The 22,620-nt window shown below is 49.1% G+C and overlaps 1 protein-coding gene across 14 annotated transcripts in view; it reads left to right on the plus strand.

The window, feature by feature from the left end:
* Nucleotides 1-22,620, plus strand: part of SLC2A9 (solute carrier family 2 member 9) — a 225,401-nt gene that overhangs the window by 49,253 nt on the left and 153,528 nt on the right. For all 14 annotated transcript variants that reach the window (XR_011437222.1, XR_011437223.1, XR_011437224.1 and 11 more), the window contains one exon: nucleotides 11,163-11,323. Coding sequence is in view for 10 of the 14 variants with exons in the window: in XM_023638351.2 (XP_023494119.1) it covers nucleotides 11,163-11,323 (161 nt within the window). In the remaining 4 variants the exon portion in view is untranslated. The remainder of the gene's footprint in view (nucleotides 1-11,162; nucleotides 11,324-22,620) is intronic.

The following is a 22,620-nucleotide window of genomic DNA, read 5'->3' on the forward strand; positions in this document are numbered from 1 at the left end:
CCAACTGGTTGCAGATTTGGGGGTTCCCACTACGCCCTGAGGTTTGATAATTTGCTAGAATAACTCGCAGAACTCAGGAAAGCACTATACTTGCAACTACAGTTTTATTTTTGCAGAAAGGATACAAATCAGAACCAGGCAAAAGAAGAGACACATAGAGTGAGGTTGGGGTGGGGGTTCCAGACAGGAAACTTTTGGTGATCGCCCTGCAGGGAGTCGGGATGCAATGCACCCCCCAGCACATCGATGTGTCACAACGCACAGAGCACTGTCCACCAGGGAAGGTCACCCGAGCTTTGGCATTCAGAGTTATTATTGCGGTTTCATTATTTGGGCATGACTGAGCAGATCAATCTCCAGTCTGCCTCCCCTCCTTGGAGGTAGGGCTAATGTCACCTGGCTCCCAGCCCTAACCCTCTAACCACATGGTTGGTCTTCCTAGCATGGCCGCCCCCAACCTGAGTTATCTCATTTCTATAAACCATTAGGTGGGGTCTGAGAGGCCCCCCCACCATGAATAACAAAAACATTCTGATCACTCAGGAAATTCCAAGAGTTTAGAGGCTACCTTCCAAGAACCAGGGAGAAAGGCCAGCCAAATTCTTAATTATACAACTGTATATTGTATATATGCAATGTATATTATACAAATGTATGTTCAAAACATGAAAATACTAAAAAAAATTTGTTAAATGAATTAGTGAATGAGAGAAGGGCGGACTGGGAGAGAAAGAATGGATGAGAACTTTTGGGTCTAACTGCCTCACTCCTATCAATTCGGATTTTGAAGCAAAACCAGCATCCACAAAAATAATAGTGAGTGGTTTGGCTTTCATAATGAACTACTCGCCTTTCCAGGGATTTCTGATTGGTGACGTTTGGTCTTAGTATTTAAACCCAGGCTTCTGCAGAACAATTCATTTGACTTCCCATGAATTTCCCAGCAGAGATGAAATATTCCATCATTTTCCTCTCCCTGCTCCTTCTGTAAGGGAAAGTAAACAAGTGGCGATAAAGACTTAAATCATGATCTCTCTGCAAGAGCAGAGCCACCCCAGTTAGCCTCAGACATTAGAAGCTGCTCAAATGAACCAGTGAACAGAGGGCCCAGGAACGAGTGAGTGCTGGTCCTTCGCTTCATCCCACCCCAAGCTGCGGTTTTAGCGACTGTTCTGGGAGCCCTGACGTTCTCAGAGAAGCAGGGGCACGTGGCATGTGGCAGGGCACCCCGGTGTGGCCTGAGGCTGGTTCTCAGGAAAACTGAGAAGGATGTTGTGTAAAGATCCTGTGAAAGACGCGGGCGCTGGACAGGTTGACGGCGGCGCAGTGGGGCTGGGCGTCTCGGCGGCAGAGGGCCGAGGTCACAGGAGAAACCTGTGCCTCCTGTCAGAAACAGGTGGTAATTACTTTGATGAAATGAGTGTCTCTGGTTAATTTGAGCGTGGAACGTGACTGCCTTTGGTTTTTGAACCTCAGAGTCTTTCTCTCTTGCTCTTTTCTTTCTTCTCTCTTCCTTTTGCCTCACCTTGTCTCACTACATATAAAAGCAAAACAGGCTTCTATTAGAGAAAGCAAACAGAACAGGCAGACTAAATACTAAAACGACCACTATGAATCCCGCATGGCAGATATTGTGGGGATAATCCCCTTCTGCAAAGAGAGGAACCCAGGAGGAGAGACACTGAGTAACTGGCCCACGGCCGCTGGGCCAGTGGATGGCATCCTGTGTCTGAACAAGACAGTCACAACCTTGGCCCCACCCAGAGGCCACTTTTAAGACTTTGTCTAAATCTACTCTTTTTTCCAAAGAGCGTCTTTTTTGGGGGGGTTAGTGTTTATATTGTGAACATTTTCATGGGTTATTGAAAATTCTCCATCCCCAGGATTTCTAATGGCTGTGAATTGTGCATCATGTGGGTGTCCCATCTTCCCTTTGAGGTCCTCTTAGGTCGTTTCCCATTTTTCTGTGGTGTAAGGTGCTGCTGCCTTGTTTAAATTGGGAGCTGTGAGTCATCGTTTGCTTTGGTTTGGTTTTAATCAGAGCTGGCAGAGCTGCTGGCTAACAGGAGAAGGGGGGCCTTTCCAGGCCTGGGGGACTTGGGTCTGTGTGTTCCAGACAGTGGGTGCCACCCCTGCCTGCTCCCTCCCCTAGGCTCCCCAGCTTATTGGAGCCAGGAAGCCCGCATCTTTGATTCAGAATTTTCTTATGTCATAAACTTCCTCTGGGAAAGATGCCTCTGTTGGATGTAGAGGGGAAAGGACCGTGGTCCCGTTAGGGCTGGGGGAATGGAAGCTCTGCTGAGAGAGCTGGGGCCCCTCTGTGCTGTAGTCAGACAGCCAGCAGAGGCCCGCAGGCCCCCCAGGGCGGGCAGTCGGGAAAACCCGGAGGGAGCCTGTTGGAGCAGGGCTGCTGGTGGGCCTGGGAACATTCTGATTCTGACCCACGGCAGAGAGACGTCGAGATTTTCGAGCACCTGCTCCATGCCGGCATCATTCTGGGGACTCCACACCCTTGTTTAATCCTTCCAGCAGCCCCACCTGCAAGCTGGGGTCCTAACTCCTGTTCTACAAAGTAAGTCATTCCAGAATCAGTAGTCAGAACCATCTTGCTGAACTGGATCGGATCAGATGCCCTTTGACAGCCCCTGTAGCTTCAAGACTGGTTTTTGGCAGCCATAAGTAATTTGAACAGAATGAAAACACTCGCCTTTTTCATTCCAGCCGAGCGGAGGCCATGCTGGAAGGAGAGGGAAATGTCACAGGTCTGCATGAAGGCGCCCCCCCTCCCCCCCCCCCGCCCCGCCTCCCCAAACACAGCTATGCAGTCTCCCAGAAGAATGTTCCAGCAGGAGAGAGGCTAAGGATTAATTTTTGTAGAATAAGAAGGCTATTTGGGAGGGCACACACTTCTCTGCTTCTGCCTGGGGCCAAGTAGAAAATGGATCTTCCATCCTTCATGTTCTGTATAATTAAACCCGAGGGTCAGGCCACGCCCCCTCATTGCAAAGCTGGTTGAGCGGGGAGCCCAGAAAGCTCTGGAAGTCTTCCTTGCCTGACAATTGCTTGCGATGGATGCATCCTTTCTCATCGCGTTCGGTTTTCACTCTGAAAGCCCGCCATGGGAGCAGAATATTCTCAGGTGTCTAGAAGTACAGAGGCTTCTTTCCTGCCCAGTTAGCCACTCTCCTCCAGGGGACTCAGGCAGCGGGGAGGAGAAAGCCACCGCAAACATGCAGATAAATGTCAAGTCAAAGTGGCTGCTGGACCTTTTCCTTAGGTCCTGAGAGGTGTGTTGGGGTCCCCAAGACCACCTCCAGTTTTGACAGTTCACTCGGAGGACTCATAAGACTTGGCGTGTAGTCCTGCCCACGGCTGCGATTGCTTACAGTGAAAGGATACGAAGGAAAATCAGCAAAGAGACAAGGTGCGTGGGGCAAAGTCCAGAGGAAACCGGGCACACGCTTCCAGAATCCTCTCCCAGTGGAGTCACACGGGATGTGCTTAGTTCCCCCAGCAAGAAGTAGGACAACACGTGAAGTGTGGGCCACCGGGGAAGCTCATCAGAGACTCAGAGTTCAGGGTTTTTATTAGAGGCTGGCCTCATGGGCACGTTCTGCTCAGCATGTGCACAATTCCTCACTCCCAGAAGGAAAGCAGGTGTGCAGCATAAACCACACTCTTGGCACAGCCTAGGCTCCGTGAGCCACGCCTGTCAATTCTGGGAATGGTGGGAATCCTCTCGAAATCCAAGTTCCCCGATGCCAGCCCGGGGCCAGGCTTGCAAGCAGGCAGTTTCAGGCTGGATGTGTTAACTTTTTCTGCACCGGAAGCCTTCTCTCCGGTATCCAGGTGACATTAGGTGGCACTGCTGGGCTTGTGGAATTTTGTCCCTCTGTGGTCCTTCCTTCAAAGAGCCTGGTTTGTAAGGACTTCCGTATCTTGCTCGCTGTGCCTGTGTCTTCAGCAGTGTGGGCGGTCTTTGCAAATCCCTGAGCAGCTGTGGGCATGACCTGCTGTGGTGTGCCTCGAATGGTACGTGCACTCGGGCCCTCCACAAAAGCGTTCTGTTTATATATATTTTACAGCACTCCTGAGAACAAATTTAGGAGAATTTATGACAGGCTTTCTGTGAATCAGTAAGGAGCATTAATATTGTAAAACAGGCTACAAGGTAAGTGGCCTCCCATTGTCTGGCAATTTCCTGTCATCATTTGCAGGCTCTAAGCCAGGTCTTCTGGCCGGGAATTGCATAGTTCAATTTATGGCCAGAAGCTTGACCTCTGAGTTGTTGGCTGGGGACATAGTGATAAACTATTCATGGATTCCTAGACGTGAGAAATAAACGAGGCTAGGCCCCTTATTTTACCGAGCAGAAATAATGATATCAACACCGCTGCCGGCCACTCCAGTTTCTGATTTTTATGGTGTGCTCCTTGTGGACCCAGCACGGGGCTTTATATTCATTCTCAGATTAAATCCTCACAGTAACTCTTTAAGGAGGGAAATGATTTAACAGGTGAGAAACCTGGGGCACAGAGAGGTTAAGTAACTTACTCAAGATCACCCAGCAGAGAAGTGGCAGAGATGAGAGTTGAATAAAGTGGATTCTGAGGGCCCTTAACCATTGAGCCCCTGGTGGTAAGGAAGCAGGTTTGTGGAGCCAGATAGAAGGACACAAGAATGGGCCTCTTGGAAGCAGGCCCAGTAGAAAAGTGAAATGAGGAATCCATGAATGAGATGGGCTAGAGACTGGCTGGCACAGTGATCTTAAAACTATATTGTATTGCAGAATACTTTTTTCAAATGGAGTCTTACAAGTTCCCCCCAAAATAAAAGGAAACGTCTAATTGGAGGCCTGTCTCTCCAAGCCTGCTTACCCTTCCTGACTTCGCCTCAGTCTTTCCTCCTCCAGGCAGCCTTGTGTCGCAGAGATTGCCATGGCAGGGGCTCTGCAGGCAGGTTGACTGCGTTAGGGTCAATGAGCTGCTATAACCAACAGCCCCTATATGTCAGGGCCTTAACACAGTGCGAGTTCGTCTTCCATTCCTGTCGCCATCCAGAGCAGGTGAGTGGGGGTGCTCTGCTCCGTGCAGTCGCTCAGGGGCCCGGGCTCCTTCAGCTGAGTGGCTCCACCCTTCCTTAGGGCTTCGGAGGGCTCTGCTGGTTCCCCTGTGAATGACCAGCCTGAAAGAAAAGGGAGTGAGTGAGGAGAAGGCACGCAAAGGCTGAATCCCTCCGTGGAGGTGACACACATCACTTCTGCGCACACTGCCTTGGTCTGAAGTAGTCGTGTGACCCCACCCTGATGCAAGGCACTGAGAAATGTGACCTGGCAGTGTGGCCAGGAAGAGGAGAGCACAGACACTGTCATCGTGAGCAGGCTCTGGAGTTCCACAACATTCTGAATGGCTTCCAGATGCATTTCTCAACTCCAGAGTTCTCTGCTCTTAAGGAAACTTCACCGGCTGGCTGCACGGGTTAGCTGAGACGCGGGATACAGATGTGTCTGGTCGATGCTTAGCAGTCAACCAATCTTCATTCCGTGTCTCTTCTTCCCTAATCCAGCTTTTCAACATGCAACCAAGGTGTGGATACAATCAGTTTTATAGTTTCTACACTAAGAGTAGGAATAGAAGAGTGGTTAAGAGATGGGCTCTGAAGCCCAGCTGCCTGGGTTTGAGTCCTTGGGAGTGGTGTGACCTTGGGAAAGCCCCTGACAGCTCTGTGCCCCAGGTTCCTCATCTGCTTGAAAGAGAAGGTGAAACACAGTCCCTGACTCAGAGGGTTGTGGGGGGCTGACGTGAGCTCACGTGTGTCCAGGTCTTAGAATAGTGCATGGCATGCTGTAAATATGATGTCTGGGTTACCTTTTGTATTATTATGTGCTGACTGACCCACAGCAGAAACCCAATTTGAAACACAGTCATTGAAGTACTTGTTCTATATCCCGCACTACAAGTCGGTGTTCTCATTTATTAGAGCCACAAATCTCAAACTCACTGAGGGTTTATGCAAATAATTAGCTGAACGGCCTTCATCATCTGGCTGCTGCTGTCCCAGGGGCCTTCAGGCTGCCTTTCGTGGAGGCCTTTGCTGAATTCACACCTGAAGGAGACAAACAGTTAACCGCAAAAGGCGTCACTCTGAAATGAGCTTTCGGGGGCCGTGTGAGGAGCGTGTTTCTGCAGGGGCACGGGCCATGCTGCGAGTCTCAGCCTGCTCCCCTCTCTGCCAGGCTTCCCTCCTCCAGCTTCCCAAAATCGAAATAAGGAATCTCTGCAGAGGCTCCCAAAGAAATGCCTAGCATGCACGATAGGAGGGCACCCCGTCTCTCACCGGGCTCCTGAATGGCTAGAAGAGAAAAGAGAAAATGTCCCCAAACAGCAGCCTTTTGGTTTCTATACTTTAGTTCCTGGAAACTGGTCGTGGCTGCAAGCATGGTGATGAGAGGCTGTCTGGAGTGGGTCTTGGCAAGGCCACCGTTGCCTGAATCAGTGCAGGACTGCAGTGGGGGCCACGGTCACATCCAAGGATGACCCTTTCTGCCCGGGGGTCTCCTGATTATTGGGTGGCAGGAGGGGTGCCTTTGAAGTTCTGGATACGCATTCCTTCTGCCGTCTTCTCAGAAGGGTCTCAGTGCTGTAAATACTTGCTCTAGCCCTCGGGCATCCTGCACCCGTGCCTTCCTGTGGCCCCGCCATCCCTTTGGCTCAGCAACTGTCTCACTGTTTCTGCTCCTACACTCTGTGCTCCTGAGGCTTGTCGCTGTGGCACTTGCAGGGCCTGACAGAGTGTCTAGCCCATAACAAGGGCCTAATTGGTATTGACCTCTAAGTCAATAAATGTCCTATTGGACTTAGCTGCTTAACTTTCGTGCCATCAGCGTGAGATGAGGAGTCCATTAACGGGTTGTTGCGATGGGCTCTGAAGTCAGGCAGACACTGCGCAATCTCCCTCCACCACAGATTAGCCACGTGTCGGTGGGCAAGTTATGTAACTCTCGGTTCCCTCATCTGTAATGAGGGTGTCTCCCACGAGGGTTGTCGTGAGGATAAAATGAGATAATTTATATGTTTTGGTAGCGTTTCAGTAGTTGTAAACAATAACAACAATTTTGTCTGATTGAAGCTGAAAAAGAAATTGTTGAAGAAATAGTGAGCGGCTGGCAGGGTTGCTGGGCAGGCTGGCGAGCCAGGCTCAGAAGCTCTGCACACCCCACAGCACACCCAGAGCAGGTCCTGGAGGGTCCCCTGCAGTCACCACTGCTGTCTACTGCACTGTTGGCGTAGGACGCCGCAGCTCCCACAGCCGCTGCCCCCAAACCCAATCCTGCCGGAGCTCCAGCCCCATTTCTTAGCCTCACACAGTCATACAAAGTCCAGGCTCTGATTGGTTGAGCCTTAGTCACACGTCCAGTCCCTAGTTGCAGAGGATGCTGGGAGAGCAGGTGTCTGGCATTGTCAACCTCTGTAGTGATGAGTGGGCTCTGTTTCCCACGGGGCTCATGAGACAAGAAGCTCTCCCAAATGGGAAGGGGGATTGATGCTGAGTAGCCAAAATGATGACAGATGGCCACTGGAGTACACGAAAACTGAGTGGTCAATGTTAGCTTAACGTGCAGCCACTGACAGCACGGTACCCACTCAGAGGGGCTGCACGGAGCACCTTGGTGAGTCTGACAGTCGGCTGTTACGGAGTCCCAGTGAGAGGGGAGGGTGGCCTGGACGGGGTTGACAGGTGGACGTGGTGAGAAGTATTTTGGAGGTAGGGCAGAGTATTAATTTGCTAAGGATGCCACAAGAAAGTACCACAGAGTTGGTGGCTTGAACAATAGGAATTTCTTCTCTCACAGTTCTGGAGGCCAGAAGTCCAAGATCACGGTGTCGGCAGGGTTGGTTCCCTCTGACGGCTGTGAGGGGGGATCTCCTCCAGGCTCCTCTCCCTGGCTTGTAGACGGTTGCCTTCTCTGCCTGTGTCTCTTCACATCATGTTCCCTCTATGCATGTCTCTGTGTCCAAATTTCCCCTTTTTATAAGGACGGCAGCCGTATTGGATTAAGGATTAAGGATTTTCCATCCTAATGACCTCATTTTAACTTGATTACCTCTGGAAAGACCCTATCTCCAAATAAGGTCACATTCTGAGGTAGTGGGGGTTAGGACTTTAACATATGAATTTTGGGGGACACAATTCAACCTATAAAGGGTAGGGATGAGTCAGAATGGCTTAATTGAGGGGCATGGATCGACGGCAGGAGTTAATGATGAATTCATGGGTTTTGGCTGAGAAACTGGAGAATGGTGGTGCTGTTTACTAAGGTAAGGAGGAGAAGATAAGAAACGGAGTTCAGGGCCAGAGGCCCAGGTGACGGTACTATCGCACTCTCCAATGATTGAATTACTTAAGGTGCCTATGCCCAACCATGGCCAATAGGACATAAAGAGAGGTTTTCTAGAGGCTTCTGGGAAAGTTCTTCTTGACATCATGAGATCTCTAAGAGCCAGGACTACTCTCCCAGTCTTACATGAGTGGAAAAGCATGTGGCCAAAACTGCCAGTAGGAGCCATCCTACAGGTATGAGTGGATGCTGCCTTAGGATGAGGGCAAAACTGTGGAAAGCAGAGTGAAACAACAGGAAGCACCTGGATTCTTTACCATGCTACTGAGACACCAGATGAACAGTCCTGAAGCTCACCCCTCCTGTGAGTTTGTATCTATATAAGCTAATAAGTGTCCTTGTTGCATAGCTGTTTTGAGTTGGGATATCCTGTTGCTTGCAGCTAAAAGCATCCTTAAACAGTACAACACATTATCAGCTCCAGTGGACTAGACGATCTTCGGGATCCCGAGCCGTGTCTGGTTTATGTCTGTGTCCAGCTCAGGTCCCAGTACTCAGCACATGTTTGTTGAGTGAATCAGTGGATGATGACAGATCAGAACGTCTTGTATATTAAGGCATGGAAACTTCATCATCATTAGGAATAGTGCTAGTTGTCGATAATATATTCTGGCCTCACTCCTTACTATGAGCAAGGTAGTTATGGAGCCAGAAGGAGAGAGAAAATGGGAAGAGGGTAAATACCTCGCAGAGACAGGGTGCTACCCTCCTTTCCTCATCTCCTCCATCAGCCTGTTTGCTTAAGCCAGAAACCTGGCCGTCTGCTGTGTTCCTCTTTTGCCATCCCCAACACGCCCGCTCCCCAAACCTGGAGCCAGTGACCCAGTTAGTCCTGTCCCGTCTACTCTCAGAACATCTCAAATCCATCTCCTCCGCTCGTCTCCACTGCTTGGTCCAGGCCACCGTGATCTTGGACTGCTGGAGTGGCTCTCAGCAGGGTGCCAGCCTGCTCTCCAGCTGCCCTCTAATGCCCTCGCCACGCGGAAGCCAGAGGGGTCTTGTGAAAAGGCGAACCACACATGTCCCCCCTCTGCTTAAATCTCTCCAGTGGTTTCCTACTGCATCTGAAAAATCCGAATAACAAGCAAACTCGTTACCATGACCTCTCAGGCCCCATGTGACCCGCCCTTTCCTGCTCTTCCAACTCCATGCGGCCCGTTCTTTCTCTTACTGGTCCCGTCCCACGCCACTGGCCTCCTTCACTTCTGTGGACATGCCGAGCTTTCTTCTGCGGTGTAGTCTTGGCACGTGCTTTTCCCTCTACTCTCAGTGGGCATCTGAGTTGTTTCCCGTTTGGGGCTGTAATGAGCAATGCTGCCACGGACATTTGGGTAGATATATCCTAGTGCAGATGGGAAAGAGTTTTTTAGAGGAATTTTTTAGAAATGGAAGTTTCTGGGTCCTAGGTTAGGGACATCGTCAACTTTACTAGATGATGCCAAACTGTTTTCCAAGATGGCTGGACAAATTCAACTCCCCCCATTAACCTGCCGATCGATCACTACTTAACCTTAGCAGATGTGTTAATTTTAGCCTCCTGGGGATTGTGTGAGCTCTACCCAAGTGCTGGGCACCGCTCCAAGCTCCTGTTTGACTCTCACAACATCATGCAGTGTCAGTGTCATCATTCCCATTTTGCAGATGAGGAAGCCAAGGTTCAGCTGGCTTAAATCATTAGCAAATCACGATGCTGAGATTCAAGCCCAAATCTGTGCGACCTGAACTTATGATTCTTCTGCAACGTCCTATGCTGGCTATGGAGAGATCTGTGGGCCCATATTGGGGGCGGTGGATAACTGAGCATCTTGGGGATGGAATTCTCTTGGGGAGCTTAGTGCCATGACCTCAGTCTTTGGTGCACATCAGAATCGCCTTGTCCCCATCTCAAACCCCCTGAATCAGAATTGACAGCAGTGGAGATCTGGCGAGTGTGAAGTGGGTATCTCATTGTGGTTTTAATTTGTGTTTCCCTGTTGACTAACGATGTTGAACATCATGTCATTAGCTTACTGATCATGTGAATTTTCTTTGGAGTCTGTTCAAGTCTTTCGTTCATTTTTAATTGGGTTGTTTATCTTCTTCTTATTGAGGAGTTCTTTATATATTGTGCGTACAAGTCCTTTGTAGTTATATGTGTTGCAAATATGTTAGTGCAGTCTGTGGCTTGTCTTTTCATTTTTTGATGGTGTCTTCTGAAGAGCAGAACACTTTAATTTTGATGAAATCCAAATGTTGTTCTTATTCTTTTTGTGCGTGTTTCTTTATTATTCTTTTATGGTTAGTGGGTTTTTGTGTGTGTGTATTGTATCTTTGTCTACCCAAGATGGCAAATATTTTCTCTTACGTTTGGTGTGTGCATTTTTAACACATTTCCTAGGTGACTGCTGTGCACCAAAGTTGGAGAAGACTGGCTATAATGGTTATCCCATGTTCGGAGTTGGATCTGAGTTTGTTCCACATAAATACATATGGCTCTGCTTTTTAGAAAATCAAGTGCTTAAACAGTCTCCCAGTTTTGCCACTTCACTGAGCAAGTCACTTTGTCTCTCAGAGCTTCAGTTTCCCTAACTGCAAAATGAGGTAAAAATGGCCCCCATCCACAAAATTTGTTAGAAGCGTTCAATGACATAAAGCTCAGATGGAACTTAGCGAAGTGCCTGGCATGAAGAAAGTGCTCTATAAAAACTATTTTGTTTCTCTGCTGGCTGGCTTCACGCCGCAGAATGGAACAGAAGGACTAACATGGTTTGTTGTTTGTTTTCAGTACATCAAGGCCTTTTACAATGAGTCGTGGGAGAGAAGGCATGGCCATCCGACAGACCCGGACACTCTGACTCTGCTCTGGTCTGTGACCGTGTCCATATTCGCCATTGGTGGACTCGTGGGGACGTTAATAGTGAAGCTGATTGGAAGAGTTCTTGGAAGGTCAGTGGGGGCCAACTCTGTGTGGGGACCTCCTCCATAATGTTCATAATATGTCTGTATCATAGTCAGGATCCCAGCAGGCAACAGAATTCCATCCAGATGGTTCAACTGGAGACATTTTAATGCCAGAAGGGCAAGGGGAGGAAATGGGGCACTAGAGGTCAAGGCAAAGTGAAGCCGTGGACGGTGGGCTGATGAGCAGGAGCTGAGGTTGCAGAGGGAAAGGGCTACGTCGGAACCCTATATTCCAAACAGGCAAGGAACATGGAGGAAACACCCTAGCTTCTCTCTCTTCCCACTCCCAATCTGCTGCTGGCTCCTCTCATTGGTCAAACCCACGTGGAAGCCAGAAAAACCAGGAGCCTTACTGAAGCAGTCCAGGAGGTCCAGGTCCCTGGGCATGGAGCAGGGGAGGGAGGGAGGAGGTGGATCTGAGTGTAGGGGCAAGTGGAGCAGTCAGCACCGTGTCTTAGAGATTGTTCCATGTAAATACATAGGGCTCTGCTCTTTAAAAAATCAGGTGCTTCGACAGTCTTCCATTATATGACTGGATGATAATTTATTTAACCATTTCCCTTTTGATAGACATTTAGGTTATTTCCAGTCTCTTACATTACAAATATGGCTGCAGTGAGTATCAAAAACTTTGTGTTGAAATTTCCCATTTGTTTTCTCTCCAATCAGATCCACTTTACCTCGTGAGGTTCATTCCTTGCTTATTTTTGGCATAGACTCATCTCAGATCAGATTGATTTATCAATAAGTTCCCCCAAATGTTTTCTTTATATCCTTGCTCATAACCTCTGGGAGATACTGAGGTTTTAGTGGAAAAAGCAGAGTCTCTGTGGCATTCATGTCTGAACTTGAATCATGAGTCTTTCCCTCCTAGCTGTGTGCCCTTGGCCAAGTCACTTAATGTACTTGAACTTCAGTTTCCTCATCTGTAAAATGGAGACAATTCTTCCTACCTTGCCAGGAACGTTCTAAAGGCTAGAGAAAATGAAGGAAGGAGTATGGCCCATTAGCACTAGCTCAATAAATAAAAGCTATTATTATTTACCATATTATTTACCATCCTCCTCATCACCTTGACTTCCATACATAGTGGGTGTTCAACAGATCTCCATATTGCACTGACTTGAATTGGACAGGAGATTCAACAGACCCTAGGAAATCCCCCCAGACCTTGGGGCTACAGACACACTGTTAAGAAAGGTGCTACCGATTTCTTTACAGCTGGCCTCACATCCCAAACAAGGAGCAAATTAGAACTGATGGTGTTTCAGAGCAGGCTTTCTGAAGGCTGGGGCAGGAAGCCATCCTGAAAACATCCATGTGGTATTCACGAGGGTCTGTGGTACCCCAGTGAGGTAGGCGAGGTGGTGATATTTTCCTTATCCCCAAGGCCACTTCCAGGGCGGCGCCTAATGGGAACTCAGTACCAGGGAAGCACATCTATTGCATAATGCTGTGAAAGCTGCCCTTTTCTAAGGTCCCCCATGCTCCAGGCACTCACAGACACTCTCTTGTTTAATTCTCTCTACTCTGTGGGGTCTACAGATGGAGAATGGGAGTTGAGAGAGGTTAGGGCATCTGCCAAACTCAGCCAGCTCACACGGTGCCTGAGCTCGGGTTGGAACCAACACGTGTCAGCCGAAGCCCCATGATCTTTCCACTAGTTAGTTAGATCTAGTCAGGGCCCTGCTGGCAGCGGAGCTGTAAAAGCCATGACCGTTTGACAACAGGAAGTATCTGGCTGCCCCAGCTTGGCACCACTGGCCAGGGTCTCTGAGGCATTGTTGCTCACCCTCTGGCCCAATCCGGGCTCTGCAGTTAGAGGGAGTCACCCTGGCCTTAGGTTCTGTGGCCTGTGAGGTGTACCTGCCTTACATTGGCCATGGCACCTGTACCCAAGGCTGCCCTATCAGAAGGCTCTGAACCCCAGCACGTGGTAGGGGGAGAGGCGCGCTGGAATCGGGGTCAGGATGCCATGGCCCAGCAAGCGCTTTGGGCCTTGGGACTTTGTCACCTCACCTCTCAGCCAGCGCTTTTCTCACGTGTGAAATGAAGGCAATAAAAGTGGCTTTACTACCCTCAACAACATGGCAGCAAAAAAGCAAAATGAAAGGGGCTGGCCCTGTGGCCGAGTGGTTAAGTTCGCGTGCTCCGCTGCAGGCGGCCCAGTGTTTCATTGGTTCGAATCCTGGGCGCGGACATGGCACTGCTCATCAAACCACGCTGAGGCAGCGTCCCACATGCCACAACTAGAAGGACCCACAATGAAGAATATACAACTATGTACCGGGGGGCTTTGGGGAGAAAAAGGCAAAAAAAATAAAATCTTTGGAAAAAAAAATAGCAAAAGGAAAGCAAAAGAGAAAATGCATTGAAACATACTGAATTTTCGAGTAGTCCTAGGACGAGAGAGATTAGACCAAAAGGTGTGGTGCTTATGCCCCAAGCAGTGGCCAATTCCTTTTTTCATCATTATTGGAGTAAAAGTTGAATTGGGGTGAAGTCTCAGCTTGAATAGTAGTAACTCTGTTGGGAGGAAAAGGAGCAAAAATTAAAGAAGGCTACCGTTTATTCACCTTGGGCTACATACCCTGCTTGACATATGATGTATCATTTACTAGTTGCAACTCTCGTTGGTATCATTGTCCCTGTTTAACAAATGATGAATCTGAGGCCTTGAGAGGCCCAGCAACTTGCCCAAGGCTGCAAAGAATGCAGTTGACCTGAATTTCAGACCCAGGACTGTTTGACCACAAGCCTGCGCTCTTCCCATCGCATGGTGTGATGGCAATTGCTTCCTGGGGTCTCGTTGTTCATCTCCCATGGCGGCTTTTCAGGGGGAAATGGAGGCTGGGCTCAATGTGTGAGGCTGGGCTGGGGTCCAATGCAAGGGGCTCAAACGTGTGACTGGAAGGAAAGTTTGGGTAGAGCAGACAGTCCTCGGAGTCAGATGGGCCTGGTCACTGGCACATCTAGCTGTGGGGCTGATCCTGGCTGGGACATGTTGGACTCCTCTGTGATCTGGGAGAGGGGTGAGGACAGGGGAGCAGAAGGGGCCAGCAACCTTCTCTGGAGATGAGCCACCCCCATTATCTGGTCTCAGGGATGTAGGTTCTTCGTCTCCTAGAGTCTCTGGCTTGCAGAATTCTGGCCATAGAGAATTCTGGTTGAATCCCCACCCCTCGTTTGGGGTCACCTATCATCTGCTTACATGCCTCTAGTGACAGAACCCTCATGAGACAGGACGGTGACTATGTTGGTGCATGGACGCTGGCTGCAGGCCCAACTTTGACTCTGGATTCTGATGCTCGCCATTCATGGGGCCATGTGTGAGTTACACGAGCTCTCTGAGCTTCACCTAGTTCACAGTAAAATGCGGGTAAAGTAGTGGCCATGTCTGAGGGTTGTCATGAAGATTAACTGAGATGGTGAATATAAAGTGCTCATCTCAGAGACTGACTCAGAGTCAGCACCCAACTTCAGTTCACGAGCATCATCGTCGTCATCCCCATCACCGTCATCACTAGCTCTTCCTGAGCTGGCTCATTCCATTGCTTGGCAGAGCCAATTATGAATTTGTCATTTAAATTTCACTGAAATTGGCCTCTTTACACCTCCCATTGGATCTAGTTCTTCCCTTTGGGGCAAAGCAGAGAAATTATGTAAGAAACTACAGGGAGGGACACTCACATGGGCTTTGAAATGAGATCCTGGGTCAGATTCTAGGCCAAACCATGTAACCATGTCCAGCCATTCAGCAAACATTTTCAAGCACCTCCCCGGAGCCAGGCGCTGTTTTTGGCGCTTGGCCGCCAGTGACAAACAAGAGCGCAACGCCTGCTGCCCAGGGCTGATGCTCTGGCAGGCGGGCAGGCCCTGAACGATTCATCCCGCGAGTCATTATGACTGCGGGAAGCGCTGTGGATGGGAAGTAGAGATCCAGGAAGAGGCAGCTGGCACGGGCCTTCATTTTTGAATCCGTAAAGCTCAGATAAGCAAACCCACCTGAGAAGCAGCTACGGGGTTGAATGAGGGAATATTTACAGAATGTCTCCTGTCACTTGGAAGGCTCTTTGAATGCCTGTGACGGGAATCCGAATCAAACTGGCTTAGGCCCAAAAGGGAATTAATTGGCTCACATAACTAAAATATAACTCAGTTGAATCCAATAGCTTGTATGATATTGTAATGCAATCTGTCTTCTCCGTCTCTCGGCTCTGCCTTGCTCTGTGTTGGCGTCATGCTCAGGGCATCTCCCCATGTGGGAGCAAGATGGCCCCAGCAGCTCACGATGACATTGTTCTTGCTCAGCATCCCCAGCGTGAACTTCTTCTTCCATTGGTTCTAGTTCAAGTCCCAGGCCTCGATCTCATTTTCTTGAGTGAGGTTGCATGCCCTCAGGGCTTCTCAGCCAGGGCCAGTTTTGCCCCATCAGGGGACATTTGACAATATCTGGAGACATTTCTGGTTGTCCCAACAAAGGGTACTACTGGTATCTAGTAGAGGCGAAGGATGTGTTTAAACATCCTACAATGCACAGGACAGCCTCCCACAACAAAAAAATGTTCCGGCCCCAAGTGTTAATAGTGCCAAAGCTGAGAAATCCTGATAAGGAACATCCTAATGCACTTTCACATTACGGTACCATGTGCCATTCCTGGAGCCACGGTGGGGGCAGACGTGACCACCCCCAGCCCCCACACTGTGAGTGAGGGCAGGAGTGTTTCTTGGAGGAGGTTCGAGGGACCCTCATTAGAAGGGGGATGGATATTGAACAAGCACCAACAACCAGTGTCCTGTACATCATGCCAGTCAAATAGCAGGTTCTCGAAAGTATTATTTTTCTCCTCATCTTTTTCTAGTTCAGTCTTTTAAAATGTGTCTTTATTTTAAAGTAGGAAAGAATGTTAGTTCTCTAGATGTCTGCTGGAGGAGCCCACAGTGCATGTGGCAAGCGTGTATTAGGCAGCTGGGGCCGCCATAACAAAGTTCCTACAGACTGGGTGGCTTGAACAGCAGAAATTTCTTCTCTTACAGTTCTGGAGGCTGGAAGACCAAGATCAAGGTGTCAGTAGGGTTGGTTGCTCCTGAGGCCTCTCTCCTTGGCTGGCAGATGGCCATCTTCTCCCTGTGTCCTCACACGGCTTCTCTCTATGAAGACACTCCTGGTGTCCCTCCTTCTTCTCGTAAGGACACGAGTCCTATTGGATTAGGGCCCCACCCTTATGCCATCATTTACCCTTTATCACCTCCTTAAATGCCCTATCTCCAAATACAGCCACACTGGGCTAGGGCTTCAACATATGAATCTGGGGACACAGTTCAGTCCACAGTAGAACGCATACGCTGGTTGCTGACCCTCTCTTCTTTCAGGCTGGAGTGGTCTTAGGAAGTGGGGTCCCCCAGAAGCAGAGCCTGAGACCAGGCTTGGGATATGCGTGTGTTGTTGAGGGACGGCTCTTCAAGCGTCCCCTTTAAGGTGAGGGAAGAAGAGAGAAAAGGGGAAAGAGCCACCCCACGTGGTGCTCTCAGGTCCAGGCTGCCCTTGGCTGGTCCACGGGGAGTCTGAAGCATGAATCCCACCACAGAGCTATCCTGTCTGAGGCAGGGGTCTGCACCGGCCTCCTACCACTCGTCAGTTATTGGCTTCAGGCTGCCCTGGTGGAGGCGGACCTGTCTTCTAGGGAGGGCAGTCTTCTGGAGAAGGTTCAGCTAGGAGCCTCCATCAGCCATACACACAGATTAGGGGATGGGAACAGAGATCTGAGAGGCAGAGAGATACCAGCTAGGACACCTGATCAAGCACTTGCTATATGCCAAGGACTCAGGAGTGAGCAAAGTTGATGAAGTCCCTGGGGTAACAGCTCTCCAGGCAGAGGGAAGAGCAAGTGCAAAGGTCCTGGGGGAGGAACGGACTCAACTTCTTAGAAGATAAGACAGAAGTCAGTGTGGTTGGGGCTGAGTCAATGGGTAGAAAGTGAAATCAGAGTGAGGTAGAGATCACTGGGGTCAGATCCTGAGGACCTGGTGGGCAGGGTTGGGATTTTTGCTTTGACTCTGAGCAAGATGGAAGGTTACTGGAGTGTTAAGAACAGATCTGACTTACGTTAGAAAGGCTTGCTGTTATCCGTGGAGCCGGGGAGGCTGCTTAGGAACATCTAGCAATAACCCAGAGATGACATGGTTTGCACCAGGTGTGTTACAAGACACAGCGAGAAGTAGTGAGAATTTGTTTGAATTCTGGACATGTTTTGGAAGTAAAAAAAACAGGCCTTACTGATGGATTATGTGGGAAGTGAGAGAGAGAAATTTGGGGCCTGAGCAACCCATGGATCGTATTGTATTTTGAGGTAGGGAAGCCCTTGGGAAGAACAGGGTTCTCAGGGAAGGAGGAGGGGCATATTAGGAGCTCGGCTTTAGGTATATTAGGTTTGAACTGTCTGTTAGGCCTCCTAGTGGAGATGTCGAGTAGGCAGTTAGCTTTATGGGTCTAGAGCTCAGGGGAGAGGGAGCCCTCCAATAACCAGAGGGTTGGGAAGATGCTAAGGATCAGCCAACATGGTTGGAGCAGATCCACCATTGAGTGAGATCTGGAAGGTGAGTGAAAGAAGGAGGTGGTGATCAACCATGGCCAACACTGCTGAGAAATGAAGACAAGGGCTGAGCTCTGGTTGGTGGGTTTAGCAACATGGAAGTCTCTGGTTTCCTGGACAAGAGCCATTTCAAGGGCACAGTAGGGGAGACAATCATTGGAGTGTGTTTAAGAGAAGGAGAGAAAAACTGGAGACAATGAGTGTAGATGGCTATTTCTGAGGAGTTTTACTCTAAAGGCGAGCAGAGATAATGGCGTGGCAGGTGTAGGATCAGGAGAATTTTTTTGTTTTCTTTTAAGATGGGAGCTACACCAGCATGTTAATGAGATGTTCCACCAGAGAGGGAAAAACTGACAGTCAGGAGCAAGAGGTGAAACTTGCTGAAGCAATGTCCTTGAGCAGGTGAGAGTGTGGGGAACAAGTAGGTAATGGGAGGGATGGGCCTCAGCTAGGAGTGGGGAAAGTCTGTCCGTAGGAGCAAGAGGGAAGGCAGAGTGGAGGCAAATTGACACATGTGGAGGGAACACGTATCTTCAGACTGGAAGGATCTCTTCTGATTGCTTCTGCTTTCTCGGTGGAGTAGAAAGCAAGGCCATCAGCTGAGAAAGAGGACAAAGGGATTTGAAGAGAGAGAAGATGTATGAAATAGTCCTTGAGGAGAGCCGGAGACTGAACAAACCAGGAAACTATAGAATGGTTGCTAGGGAGCCCTAAAGACCCCTTGAGATTGGTGGTCATGAATTTCAAGTGAGACCAATCAACACAGTGGTGTGTTTTTCTCCAGCCAAGCTGAGCTGAGTGGTGCATGCGCAAGACAAGCCAGGATCTAATCAGGGTTGGGGTTCTGCCAGGCACATATAATGAAGGCGGTTTAGTCCAGGAATTGAGGGTGTTCGAATGTTTAAAATGATGGACAAGGAATTCACGCTGGATAAGCAGAAATGGATGGACACAAGGAAGGTGACAGATGATAGAAGCAATGTACCATCTTGGTTTATAGACTTGGTCGGTCTAAAGAATTGCTGGAAGGATGTGTGGTGGCAGCCGTATTTCCAGAGCTTCCCCATTTTACTAGGCCTCAACGAAAAGTACTTTGTAAATCCAAACTGGGTAGTATTCCCCGTATCTTCCACTAATTGATCCTGGTCCTGTGTATCACATTAAAGCATAAAATAGTCGCAGGCAGCTCTCACCCTTTCCCTGAGCCTTCTCTTGTCCAGGCTAAATGTCCCCAGTGCCTTTGACCATTTCTCAAAGGACATGGTCTCCGCTGTCCTCATCACCCTATCCCTCTTCCCCGCGTTTGGCCCCTTCTGCCGAGAGCCTATGATCTTCTGGGTTGCACAGGGAAGATACTACACCACTGGAAAAGCTCAGAACAAGGAATCCAGTGTCCCTGGTGGATTTCCAAGGGGGTGCTGGAGCTCTGCTCTCAGAAACCATGGCGCTGATCCCCCTTGTTTCTGTTGCCATGTTCATCCCTGGGAAAAAGCAGAGACAATGATTAAACCCCGTCTCTCAACCCTAGTGAGTCAGCTTTGCGAATTATTTGCAAATAAGGTTTCCATCCTCACTGGGTTGTTGTCAGGCTGGAGGTTATTTTGGGAAGGAATATATTAATATGATGAACTTGCGTGGAGGGTGTGCAGCCCTGGTTGCCAATGTTTCAAGTCAGGCTTGAATGCGATTTTAACGTTCCCTGCAGAGCACAGAATACACCGTTGGGTTCAGTGCCGGAGCTCAGACAGGAGCCCTTGGCCACGTCCTTGGCTCCTCTCATTCTCTCCACCTCAGTCCACTCCCTCAACGGATCCCATCAAATGGCTTCAAAACACACTGGGATCTGACCACATCTCACCACCTCCACTGCTACCATCCGGGTCCACAGCTCTATCGGCACTTACCTGAGCTCTTGCAGTAGCTTCCCAGTCAGTCTCCTTGTTTCCACACTTACCCCTACAGTCCGTGGTCAACACAGAGGACTGAGTGGACTTGTTAAAATATAAGTCAGGCCATGCCTTTCCCCTCCTTGGAATATTCCAGCGGCTGCCCATCTCAGGGTAGAAACCCGGTTGCCATGGTGGCATACAAGATCCTCTGCGAGCTCCCCTGCCTCTTCCCCCCACCTTCACCTTCTGCTGCTTGCTCTCTGGCCCTCCAGTGCCTCCAGCCACTCTGGCCTCACTGGTGTTGGTGGAATAGGCCATGTCTGGCTCTATGTACCTCTCTGCCAGGATCGCTGCTCCCCGATATCCATATGGCTCATCTACTGTCATTCAAGTCTGTGTCACCTTCTCAGGGAGGCCCTCTCCGGCCACTGTGTGTAAAATTACACCCCATTCCCTGCTTCAGTTTCCTCTACAGCATCTGTCGCCATCTGACATACTACAGATGTTTTCTTTTTCCTTGTTTATTGAGAAGAGCAGAGGAGCAGGGACTTTGTCATGCTCATGGCTGTATGCCAGAACCTAGAATGCTGTTCAGCATCCAGTCCACACTCAAACATATGTTGAGTGAAGGAATGTCGGTTGAATGAATGAATGAATGATTATGGAGAGAATGAATGGCTATGAGTGAACATGGTGGCCACCATTGCAGGTAGCTTAGTATTGTGGTTACTGGAATGCTAGGTCTCCCATTAAATAGCATGTGACCTTGGCCACGAACTTAACGTCTACATCTGTTGTCTCCTGGAGGAAATAAGGTAATGAGCTAACCTAACTCATAGGGTGTCCAGTGAGTATAAAGCACTTCGAACCGTGCCGGCACAGAGTGAGCCCTCAGTGAATGTTCGCTATCACCATGGGTGTAATTTTATTTCTTTTTTAATTTCCTGGGGATCCAAATCAATTCCAGGTGCCATTCTAAGCACTTTATGTAAATCATTTGATTCTCACAGGAGTCTTACAAGATAGACGTTATTATAGCCACTTTACAGGTAGAGTTGACCAAGGCTCAGAGAGCATAAGAAACCTGCCCACAGTTGTTCCGTTAGCGTGTGGCTGGGCTGTCCAAGCAGGGACCTCATTGATGCGCCTTACATTGGGGCAACTTCACCCAAACACAGGGAGGCGGGTGAATTTAGTGGTGGGAGATGAGGTGGTCCTCACCTGGTAAGAGCGTCTGCCTCCTCCTCTGTGAAATGACAACTTCACGAACACTGGCAGCTACGGGTATTAAAGATGAAAGGAGGTAATTTCTGTAAAAGCCGTGCTCTTTCTAGTGCTGTACCAAAGGGCTCTCACCGAGTCTGCACCAAGGATTGGGATTCTCTAGGGATGGACCCAAGAATCTCTAGTTTTATGAGCTGTTGGTGAATCTGATGAGCAACCAGGCTGAGAACCACTGAGTACTGCAATTTTTATGATTATCATTAATATCATCCTAGCATCCAATGTCCAGTTTAACGGTAGTAAGGAAGTGGAGAAAGTGTATACGAATAGGACTTGAGGCCTGACTTCTAACCAAGCTTTTTGTTGCTCACTGTCTACAATTATAGAATATATTGTTTTGTCCAACATCCAACAACCCTACGAATCTGGCCACAGGATTCCTCTCCCGCCTCACCCCACCTACAGCCTCTCCACAAACTCCTCTTATACCGGACTCTACACCAACAGGGATTTGTCAGTGAGAGGTAGAACTGGGACCTATAGATGGAGCTACAGGGAGAATATTTTGGCTTGTCGTGAGAAGGCAGCTTTACAGACAAGCTGCTACAACCTGTGGGATGGAAGGTCAAAAGGGAGAGGTGGCGTTACTGGGGTCCAAAAGCCAGGGCCACACGGTACAGGGGGGCAGGTTGCTGGGACTACAGAGAGAAGGCTGTGGCAGTGGAGGAGACACACCTGCAACAGGAGCACAGGGAGAGGGAGGGAAATACTCTGCTTCTCCCTTCCCCTCCCTCAAGACTAACATCAAGCCTCTCATTGGCCAGTCCTACCAGGAAGCTGGAAACAGGGAAGGCTGGGAAGTGTAGTTTCCTTCGAAACAGCAGGGCAGAGAAAGGAGAAGGGATCAGAGGACCGATAGGCAAATGACAGGCACAGTGCCCAGTTATACGCTCTTATAGCCTCTACATCTTTACTTCTAGAAGCCACAAATTGTGCTAAATGCTAAATGACTTTTGTGTGACGATTTATTTGACGTCAGTGTCCCTAACTAGATTGTAAAGCCCATGAGGGTGAAGACAGAGATGGCTCATATTCCTGGTGGTCTACCTGCTGTCTAGCACTCCCTAAATATTTCCTGGTGGATATGCGAGTGAAAGCTCCTCAGTGAGGTCTGGGTCTCCCCACCACTCCTTCCCACCATTGCCCTGCTTTCTCGTAAGACTGACCCGTCAGTTGCTCAGAGGACCACGGGAAAAGGCCATCAGGGAGCAGGGTATGGTCTTCATACTTTGAGGTTCCACCAATAACAGAGATTAGTACCTTCAGGCTCATCTTTATTGAATCTGAGTCTGTGAGAATCTGCGGAATCTGGAGTCTGCCTCGGAATAAGGGAAGTTAGCCCACATTGGAATTTTTGTTTTAAGTCTCTGCTAAATCATTATTTTTTTCCCATCAAGACGTTCATTTAAATTATTTTTTGGAAGGTGGGATTTTTTTTTAAGAATTAATACAGTCATGTAGCTTAACTTCGGGAAGGACCAAATGAATGTAAAGTCAGAAGTTTCCTTTTCATTTC

This window comes from Equus caballus, chromosome 3, assembly GCF_041296265.1.
Source record: "Equus caballus isolate H_3958 breed thoroughbred chromosome 3, TB-T2T, whole genome shotgun sequence".
Classification (NCBI taxonomy): Eukaryota; Metazoa; Chordata; class Mammalia; order Perissodactyla; family Equidae; genus Equus; species Equus caballus.